Here is a 10,966-nt window from a genome sequence, read left to right as displayed (position 1 = left end):
CACACCTATTGTGGTCAATTATGTATTATAGTGTGAAATGTTTAAGGGAGTTTAGTTGAGCCATTAAAATATGCAAATGTTACTTTAGAGTGTAAATTTAACCTCTTTTCAACAGCTTCTGGTCTCTGAAAACCTACCTAACATATCTACTCTATAGACTCTATGACCTTGATCAGTAGATGAGGAACAGTTTCTAAGTGGACCATGATCTGGGCTGTGATTATCTTTAGACTGTGATGGTTTATCTGTATTTCAAAATGTCACGCCGGGTTATTTCTGAATCCTTGACATTTCAGAGATTTTGACTTTTACGTGGCCGACAGTTTGGCTTCTTTTTTTTTCCAGCTTTCCCTTTTCTTTTGTTTGAGAAAACTGTGATAAAACCCACAAAGAAGGCCGTCCAGCCCGGATCCCTGATGAGTAGAGCGCACAGCGGCTCCCCTCATTGCTGTTATGGCACTGAGGGCTCCAAGCCAGACCATCCAAATGCTGACGTCACCTCCACTTGTGTGCACTGCAACAAGCAAGGAGGGGAGGGATGGATGGAGAGGGCAGAGTGATTGGTTTACCGGCCCCCCTTTCTTTGTGACACATCATGAAAATAAAAGTGCCAGAAGGCCTAAATTATCACATTCACCTTAACCGTGCACTCTCACATGTTGTTATAGAGAGGAATCCAAACCAGCAGTGCAGCCTGTGGCTATAACAGCCATGCTGACCGCAGTGTCTGTCACTGCTCTCTGGACAGACAAATAAACAAAGGCAGCACAAAGGTCACCAAAGGTTTCAGAAACCCTTTTTAAAACAAAGATCTTCCCCTTAGAGTAGATTTTACTACCAGAGCCTTTTTTTTTTCATTGGTTTCTCAGCCGTTTAAACTGTAAAACCTGCATGCAAATGAAAGACAGGACCCTTTGTGTCGCACTGAAAGCAGTCGCATTTGGGGAAAAGGAACTTATTTTTTTCTCTACAACTCAAACTGGTAGAGTGTCTTTCTTGGGCAACACTTTGGTTTCATATAAAAATAATTTCCTCAAATAAATAAAAGATTAAGTGCCACACCTAGTGGCTGAAAGGAGTAGAGCATTGGCTTCTCTCCCTCATCCCATGGCTGAAGGAGAGAATATCCCCACATATATGCCCACTTACTAATGATCTCTAAGTCTCAATCTGGTTTCCAACATGTTCACAGCACTGTTTTTATTTGGACTGTTTTGCTCATAGGCTGCCCTGGTTTCATTGTCTTTCAGAGATGATTGGTGGGAGAAGGGGAAGATGATGATTTGACACCAAATCTGTTGAAAGATTTAGTTCACCTTCAACTTTTGGACCCTCTGCAGAAACAATATACATATATTTTTTACTCTTAAATTTATTTTTGTTGCTTAGGTTAAAACTGGACCTGGCTGCCTTAATAAATGGGAATCAGAATAACAGAAAGGCTACAGCGCTTATCAACAGCAAAATGTGACAAAGGTGAAGAAATGTCCGAAAAGAGGAGGGCATTCAGCGACTTTTGTCAAACTTCTATTAGAAACGTCTTATTAATAAGGAATAAATATTTATTGTTAAAATATATATTAATTTAAGGGAGTGTTTTTCAAATTAAAGCTATCCTATAAATACCCCTATGCAGGCTCTACTTATGGCAAAACAAACAAAATTGAAGACCATAATTTTTTTTTATCTTTCAGTCGTTTCTTCAAGATTTTATATCAAAGGTGTTATTAAGATTATTCCTTTACTTAGTTTTTATAAAAGGACTTCCTGATCCAACCTGTTGATTTTCATCTCCAGAAGAGTCCAATCCCTAAATTTTGGGGAAAAAAACACATGCATATCAACATGTAGACGAAGTCTGTATCAGTTTGATCCTGAAGACGAAGTCCAAATGAACCATCAGAGGAGTAACAGCTCAATATCGCTGCTTTGAAGCAATTAGTAATGCTGTCACAATAGTAAAGAGACAAACTTATAGTTGTATAAAATCCACAATAAATGAAATGGACTTTAAACACAAAAGCAAATCTTAAGTTAACAGTTTTTGTTGTTTGTGTTGGTGGATTCAAACTGTAAAGGAAGACATGAGGCATATGTTGGTCAGTCTTGAATGTCTGAATTTATCTAAATAACTTACTTTGTTTTCCTTAGATCTAATATGGTTAAATTGATAAAAAAATATTTAGTTTTTTAGTCATTCTTTCAAAATCATTTATTATAACTGTTGATTAACTGTTTAAACAGAATTTGCAATTACATGAAAGTCAGGAAACAGGATCCAAAGTCTGCACTTTTACAGCACATCTGTACTGCAGCTCTTCCTGGCATCTTCCACAGGGTTAGACCGTCCACACGGAGCCCCCACTAAGGGTGGCTTCCTTGAGATCCGTTCCATGCAGTCCAGCTCTGCAGAGATCTAATATAGAGAATATATTTGAGTCAGGTGTGTTGATGCTGAAACTTGCAGGACACAGGCCTTTGAGGAGTTTGAGACTTTAAATGAAGAGTTTGAATGTTTTAAAACTAAGTTTTTTTTTTACTTTATTACCAGTAATAGTTCCTTTAGTTGTTGGAAAACGGTGTAAAACATCACTGGGAATCCTTAAAAAAATGGAGTGAGGAAAGACTAACACTAAGTCAGACTGATTGCCTGCCTGCCTTCTAGCATTTTCAACCCTCTCTGAGTAAAAATGTCCATGCCTGTGGAAGACAGCGCTATTTTAGTCGATATTACACATTTACACTTTATAAGGAAGCTATTAGTAACATAGCCACTTTTCTTCATCCAAATAAAGTCTGACTGCATTAGATTTGAGCTAATGGATGCTGCAGGCATTTGGTTCTGCTCGATCGGCTGATCGTGAGTCAAAGGGTGTATTAACAGGAAAGTCCTTGTGTCACTTCTTTCATCTGGATCTAAGGTAGAACTTTCTTCTTTGGGGAAGTCTGCTTTCACTGTTTATAAGTAAAGTATCATTTGTAAACTAAGGCACAACTCTGACAAGCCTTGCAGCCACTGGACAAAAGTGACCAATGCAGGACAGAGCAGTACAGACCTGGAAATGGAAAGAAAACGTTCATTAGAGTCCTACGTTCAGCAGCTTTGACCTGTATGTTTTTGCAATTGCTAAAGCTGCAAAGTCACTGCTTTAAGAGCTGCTAATTCAACACGTTTTGCGACATTTTATCTGTAATCTTAGAACGGCGTCGGATAATGCCACCTGCAAGCCGAAGGAGACGATGCTCTCTGCAGCAGTGCGGTTAAACAAAAGATGGCGGATCAGGGATTGCATACGAGAGTCACTATCCCCAAAAGCTTAAGTCAATATAGATGCATGTTTCTCATTGTTGGATTGAATTGAGAGACATTATTCACATTAGGATCAAACCGAACCAGATGATGTTTGGAAATGTACAAAACCACCTCAAAGATTTCTATCAAACCTGGACAAAATGACTGGAACAAAGAGAGAAATTAACCCTGGTTTGTTTAATGCAGACCAAATATGGTTACCTGAATACAGCGTCACTTCCAAACGACTATAAAATGCTAGCAGATTACAGATTATTATAGTATTAGTTGAGTAACTAGTTGAGTAAAGTGAATTTCTGCATATATTTTTGCATCCAGTGGAGATGCACATTGTATGTATGTATCCTAAATCAGCTTAAATGGGGTTCAGCCTTAAAAGCTGATAGCCTGGTACTGCTTTTGGGATTTCTTTTATTATTATTAACAAACTAACAGGCATAACTTTCAAAATAATCTTTGGAAGTTGGCCCCCTAAATCACACTCTACTTAGGGCCCCTTTAAAATCTTGTGCTGCTTCTGCATGGGTTTTCATACACACATCCAAAGGGGGGCAACAATCTGCAGCCAGCAGAAATGAAATAAACCCAAAATAACACGTGAACTTTTTCCCTCCTTAATTGTCTTCCAACTTTTCATGCTCACTAGGACCCTGAGGCAGCCTCGGATCGGCCAAGTGTGGCTGGGCTGGATGGGAGGGTGGTTGTGTGGGTGGTTTTTTGGGGGGTGGAGGGGTAACGGAGGGGCTTGATGAGCAGAATACCCTTCTCAAGATCTCAAATAAGTGGCTGGGAGCTGGAAATTTCCGCACGTGACAAGCGACGCGCCGCTATATGAGGAAACCGGCTGAGAGCATCCAGACCATTCAGCCAGCTGCGCGCAAGACGCACACTCCAACTCCAGTAGAGTTTAAAGGGTAGCTGCACGCCGCGATCAGAGCAGACTGATAGAGAGTGAAAAGTCCAGGTTAAAGCGAGTCTAAGACATAAAGAGAACTGCAAGAAAAAAAAAAAAGCAACCTTCCCCTCCCATTCACCACTTTTTTTTTCATCCCTCCTTCTCGGACCTCCACTCTCAAGACGCCAGATCTTCCCAGTCACTCAGAGAGAGGGATGCTGCATACTGCTGAGCCGCACTTGCACTCAGACGGAACATAGAAGCGGGATTACACTTCATCTTTTCTGGAGAAGTGACCTAGAGCTGATTCTGGCTGCTTTTACGCACCGTTTCCTGCTCAAGTGTTGAAAAAAAAGGGGGGGAAATCTGGACATTACCACACAGAAGAATCTCTTCTTTCTTCTTTTACGATCACAGGAAGGTGTTGATTTCGTTATTCTTATCACACCTTTGTTTTCTTCTCAAGCACGGACACTTTTTTCCCCTCTTAACTATTAACAGGAGAACCATCAGCGCGCTTTTTAAAGATGCTTCCACCCGAGGACGTGATACCGTATCGCGTCTTATCTGACGTTTGACACATTAAGGATCAGATAAAGGAAACTGGAGAAATTGGACAAAAGCAAAGTCAGAGAACTTCTTTTAAGCCAGGCTGTTGGGCTTTTTTTTTCTTCTTCTTTTTCTTTATTGGAATCCAAGCAAACCAGACCGCCGTCCAGATGCAGTTTCGACTATTCTCATTTGCCCTGATCGTCTTGAACTGTATGGAGTACAGCAACTGTCAGGCGCCGTCGCACCGCTGGAGGAGAAACAAGAGAGGTAATATGGAGTTCAAATCTTTGTGTTTTAGATCTATATAGAATAGAGTGACACCCAATAGATTGTCCGTGTAAAAAAGACAATTTCTGTCAGATGGAGGTTCTCCTGAGCGGTGCGCCAGCGGAAGGAAAACCAATCCAAAATGTCAGAGGAGAACTCCCGATCCAGAACTCTCCAGAATTTCTCCCTCTTGGAAAACGAATGTAAAGTTCCAGGCTTCTAGCATCTCGTTAATAATCTATTTTTTTTGTTTGTGTTGTCAAACGTTGACTTTTTCACGTCGCTTTACAATGTTTGAGCCAATTAATGGTGCGTAAAATTGCGCGCAGGTTTACGCGCGTTCTCCAAAATAAAGAAACCATGTTCAGTCTTTAATTGAGCAATTAAAAAACACACCGCTGGCTTAATTTATTTGATCAATATATGGTTTGGTTTCGTAATTTCCATATAAAACGTTAAATGTGTCGATCGGATGTATCCAAAATGGTTTGGAGAGGCTATAGAATCCAAAATCCAAGGTTTATGAATTGCGCATCTCCCATCCAGCTTTCCTCCTAAGCTGCTTTTAATTGATCTCATAACCACTTTGAACAGTTGGTCGAAAACCTGCATAACAATCGCTCAGCGGAGGCGCTGGAGTCGAGCCTGGGGGATCAGCCCCTCTGTAAACACCAGTCTTTACTCTGAATGAATGAGGAGACAGTCGGATTAGGAAAACTGGCCCCCTCCCCAAACTCATGTCCGTGACATAACCCATCACCGGGATCAGGGAAGCATACAGATTTGGGACAGAGGTAAAGTGACCGGACAGGGGAGGAGGAGGGGACCTGCAAATATTGAGACAATCACCAATTTAATCATATGCGCTTCGTGCCAGGGGGGAACCTCCACACTCTGCGAGCCCTCCGCTGCCCATCTGCAAATAATCAGGGCAATCACTGCGGGGTACTGGCACACATGCGGTTCTCAGCTCTTCTGTGTGTTTCTTTCTCTGTGCGCTGTGTGATCTGGCGTGCAGGAGACGCCGTGTCACGGTCCGATCCGCTTTTCTTTTCTCCAAAGAGCTGTTCAGAAAGAAACCAAACGAAAAACAGTTTATGGTCAAGCCTATTTATGATTTGGAGAGTCTATCTGCGTGGGGTGTGTGAAGTAAAGGGCAGATGGAAGGAGTAGGGATGAGATCAAGAGGTTAACTTTCACAGTTGACCTCAAGAGCTTTACTTTGAGAGCAGCAATCTTAGAAAAAAAAGGGATGCTACACTTGTCAATTCACCAGTCAGGCCAAGCAGAAGGTCTCTCCAGTGAAGAAAACTAACCTACTATTTACTAAATGTGATGAATTTTTGTTGGTGTTGATCAAAAGCCCAATTCAAGCCTGACTTTAAATAACTTTGATTACACCAAATGTGTTGCTTTAATGTATAAGTATTTTTTTCTTGGATAAATGAAAAATACACCCTGGCCAACCTTGAATTTATGGTACAACATTTATTTACAGAACCGTTTCATGTTGTTGCTCAATAAAAAAAACGAAATAAACTTATTGCTGGTTAAAACACAGGCAACCTGAATAAAAGAAACTCAAAAACAACAGATCTATTGAATGTTGAGTGTTAGCTCCTGTTCAACTGGTCCTTTTGGAAGTTCTTGTGGGACACCCGGGCCAGCAGGGGGCTTTAAGGAGCAAAGTCCACAGAAATACAACCCAGATGTGTAACTTTAGTCAAAGCAGGGACCTAGTGTGACCTCCGACCTCATTACAGAATACTATAACAGAAAGGGGGACGGTTATTTAAATTGAGATGTTTCAACAGAATCTTGAAAGGTAGGAGTGTTGTTTAAGCCAGCAGACCAACAGTGTGCAGCAAAAAGAGGCAGAGTGTGTTGGTGCTCTATCTATATAGGTCTATGCAGCTATCTCATCACCGTATGATGACCTCCATTATTTTAAAGATAAAGTTTCATGTTTGACATTGAATTACTTTTATTCCCAACATAAAATAAAAGCAAATATTCCGGCAATGATGACATCATTTTGGTTGCTGGTGAAGATTCTCCGTCCTCCAGGTCATAGTCGTTCTAAAAAAAGTAAAAAAACAAAACAAAACAATGCACTCGACTTTGTTTCCAAGCTATTAAGTTTCCAAGTCTTCAAACTTGGAAACCAAGTCCAGGGACTTGTTTTTTTAACTTTTTGGAATCCTTTTGGTTAAAACGATGTCGTCTAGAACATTAATCAATTCAAGTAAAAGTGTGAAAGAAAAGGGAGGGTGTAGTAGATCTCTTTAAGCCGGTTGATTGGCAGTGTGCAGCAGGGGTAATATGGAGCTACTTAATGCCGGGAACAGCTGTGTCTAAAAGGCCATTGTTTAGAAATGCTTCAATGTTCAGCCTCTAAGGTCTTCTTCATATGCAGGATTTGTGTTGTGCACGGTGAACCGATGCAGCACGCCTCGCACTCAGGATGGGCACACTCCTCTCCCCAGGCTTGACTGTCTCAAGTTTGCAAATTACATCCTGCAAAACTTATCAAATGTCTTCTTTCATTTGCATGGAGGAGAGCGTTTTGCCAGTGATGCTTTCCTCGTGTCGCCACACTACTCTGGGGTGTAAGGGATAGAGATGCCAGCATAATTAGGCGGGAGGGGGGAGGTCGAGGCGTAAAATAGACCGTGTATGACTTCAGAGCAGACAAGATTGGGATCTTTCTGTGGTTTCTTGGCTGTCGTTGTCTTTCTCTCACACACACACATTGCATGGCATGACCCAACAACCCATTTGGCTGCGGTTACCATACACATTCATCTTTTTTAAATGTAAACCAGATGACGAAACATATTAAATTTACACCTCCTAAGCTCTTATCCTGCCCACTAGAAACAGGAAAGCGATGCCAATGAGCCTTACTATGATATCATAGCAAGACACAGGGGGATTACTTTTCATTTTTATTCTCAGGCTAATGATGCCACCTGCTGACTACATAAAATCAGGCTGAGTACCAGGCCGCCCTGCCTGAAGGAACAGAGGAACACAGCGGGGCCCTAAGAGGTTTAAACAGGTTATGAATAGGTAACAGCAGCAGTCATGTGTGATAAAAAAAGTTGCCATGTGAAAGAGTTAACCCTTACATGCCTACAAGGAAACCATAGCAGACTCTGGTGTGTTTACAGATCATATTCAGCTGTGTAATCTGTTACTCTGCTGCGTTTCCAGAGGTTTGTAAAGGACAAAAGAGACGGGATGAAACCAGGGGTTGAGGGATTGAGCCAAAATAGACACGACAGCTTATCGGGCTGTGTGTGGTGCTTTTTGATGCAAAAAAAAAGAAGGTATGGGAGAAAGTTGTTTTCAATTAGAAGCTTACAAATCCTTACTGAGAAAAGCAAAAACATTTCCAATTTTCGACTCTTAGTGATCTGATTTTGGCGAAGCGACTTGAATATGAAACAAAAAAGAAAGGCTATTGGAGTAATGCAAATATGCAGAGCAGCAGTTTATAGTACTATTCTAGATTTTTTATGAGAGACTTTTTAAATAATTATTGGAATGATCTCAAACAAAACAAAAATAAAGCTCAAAATATGAGAATTATATCTACAAACATTTCCAATAAAATATACATTTAATATAATAAAACAATCTGAGACATTGGCTATCTAAATGAATTAGTAAATAGCTACTAAAAAGTAGCTATTTGCCTTCGCTAAGCTGCTATAATGCTTAGTCATTAATGCAGTCATTAAGAATTGAATATCGTACCACAATAGGTGGTTTGTTCAGCATAAATCCAAATAATTTTCCCTCAGATGTTGGAGCTATCTATCAGTATGAATCTTTAAACCACAGAGATCCTTTCATCAGGTGGCTCATTATGCAGAAACCAATGATTATTTAGTCGATATCTCGAAGCACATGTAAAGGACTTTAGGATGAGGTGATTCAAACGTAATATTGAGTTAATGAATAAAGATTTTATAAGATTTTTTGGGGAAAAAAACTACATATGCGTTTGTTTTTATTTTTTTTTAGGTTTTACAGACTCCAAAGCTGAGTTTAAAGAACAAGGTTAATTGACATCTGAATACTGTAGATTCCAGAGTTTTTTCTGCTTTAAACATTATTTAGATGATTGCAGTTCAGCAGCGTATGTTAATCAGCAATGCTTGTATATCAAATAGGATAAAGCAGGGAACTTCTAAAACCCGCAGGACAGCAACCCTTGGGGACCAACTTTGGCGTAACCTTACGCTGCAAACTGGATTGTCACAAGATCAGTTTTTAGTCTCACAACAAATCCATCTTGAAAGACTCCCGCTAAACGGTCAGTCTCCAAACCACCAGCGAGTCGGACCGATGGCATGCCAGCAGTGTTTTTTTGGGGGGGAAACGTGTAGGAATGACGACAGTCAGAAGGGCCTTGTTGGGGCATTACAAACATGGGTACGCTGGAGGACTCACCGGTCGATACTGCAATTAACTCAGTTTTAGCTAAAATAGCGACAATTTCTCGTTTAAAATAGGAGCAAAGAAAAGCACTTTGTGCATTTGTAGATGGGAAAGATGTCTGTGCTTTTCTTCTGACAGGAATTGGAAAAAAGTTGATTTATCTGCTTACAAAACGTCAAGATTCGCTGCTACGATTTGCTGAAAGCGTATTATGGAAGGCGGGTACTAGCTGGCACGTCACCCAATCAGCTCGAAGTATTGTTCTAAACAGGCATCCCTCCTTTTCACGGACAGACTGAACCGCAGCCATCCCAGATTAATAACGTAGAACTCGACTCAGTTCTACACATATCTGGATACTGCCTGGTAAACTTTGAATACCCCTAGTGTACAAAAAGTGTAATGTTCATCTTTGGCCTTTGCAACTTTTTTGTTTTTTTGTCTTTGTTTAGTTATAACGATTTGTTGCTAAATAATTTATAAAAATTCCTTCAGCATAGGATGCATGCACACCGATGTTAAAGATGCGGCTGGGTTAGAGTACGCTATCCAAGTATTGATGCCAGCCGCCGTCCCTTGTTCAAATCCCGATCAGTAGACCTTCGCTACCTGTCTTCACCCTTTCCCCTCTGTTCACTGTCACTTAAAGGCTACTAACACCACAAAATTAAAAACAAAAAATGCTTACCTCAGCACTATTTGGAACTGCTAACCATTTGCCGTACTTTCAGAGGGCATTCAGATATCTTGTTTCAATCACCATAGAAACAAAAGTCATCCAGACTGGAGGATGTTCCTTTTCTGTGTGTATCATCAAAATAAGTGGTCCTCCCGTGGGTATGTTTACGAAAGGCTGTCCTACATGCTATTTTGGAAAGTAAACTTGTATAAGTGATGCAAACAGCAACTTTTAAACAAAGAATGCACAAGGAGAAATGGGCTCTCGCACGCGTTAAATAGGCGTGTTCTCTCTGGAGCGGGTACAGCATTTGCGCATGTGCTTTTTTTTTCAAAGTAGAGAGGACAAGCCTTTTCAAAAATTCGCAAAAATCCTCAACCATACCTACTACTATAATATTACTATACTACTACTCTTCAAACAAGAGTTGGAAACATCCATCCAGATTTTCTTTGAATCATTCACCTCCGTAACAACATCTGGGACTCAATCAGCAGCTGGATCCCACTTTGTGAGACAGACTTCCCTTGAAATATTGTAAAATGTTAATGTTATAAGATCTCGGGGTACAAAATCCTGTGACATCCATTACTTTCGGTTAGAGTGACAACCTGACAAAAAGTGAAGCGGTGTTGGAAACAGTATAATGTTGTTCACTGTAATATTTTTGTGTTTTTCACCATTTTAATATTGGCCGGTTACTTCTTTTTCAGTATCCTTTCAAGTAGACGATTTGTGGTGCACTCCCTCCAACACTAGCCTCGTGAGACATCCTGATCTCGCGAGCTTTCAAGGTTTCACTCGCAGATCA

At 40.5% G+C, this 10,966-nt stretch overlaps 1 protein-coding gene across 1 annotated transcript in view; it reads left to right on the top strand.

Annotated features, from left to right (window-relative positions):
- The first annotated feature begins 4,109 nt into the window (after positions 1–4,109).
- The window catches only part of rspo2 (R-spondin 2), an 82,859-nt gene continuing 76,002 nt past the window's right edge, over positions 4,110–10,966 (top strand). Inside the window, exon 1 of the mRNA XM_015404422.1 lies at positions 4,110–5,027. Within this exon, the coding sequence (XP_015259908.1) occupies positions 4,928–5,027 (100 nt within the window). The 5' untranslated portion in view covers positions 4,110–4,927. The remainder of the gene's footprint in view (positions 5,028–10,966) is intronic.

This window comes from Cyprinodon variegatus, unplaced genomic scaffold (assembly GCF_000732505.1).
Source record: "Cyprinodon variegatus isolate N-32 unplaced genomic scaffold, C_variegatus-1.0 Scaffold1735, whole genome shotgun sequence".
NCBI lineage: Eukaryota > Metazoa > Chordata > Actinopteri > Cyprinodontiformes > Cyprinodontidae > Cyprinodon > Cyprinodon variegatus.
This window is presented reverse-complemented; position numbering and strand designations above follow the sequence as displayed.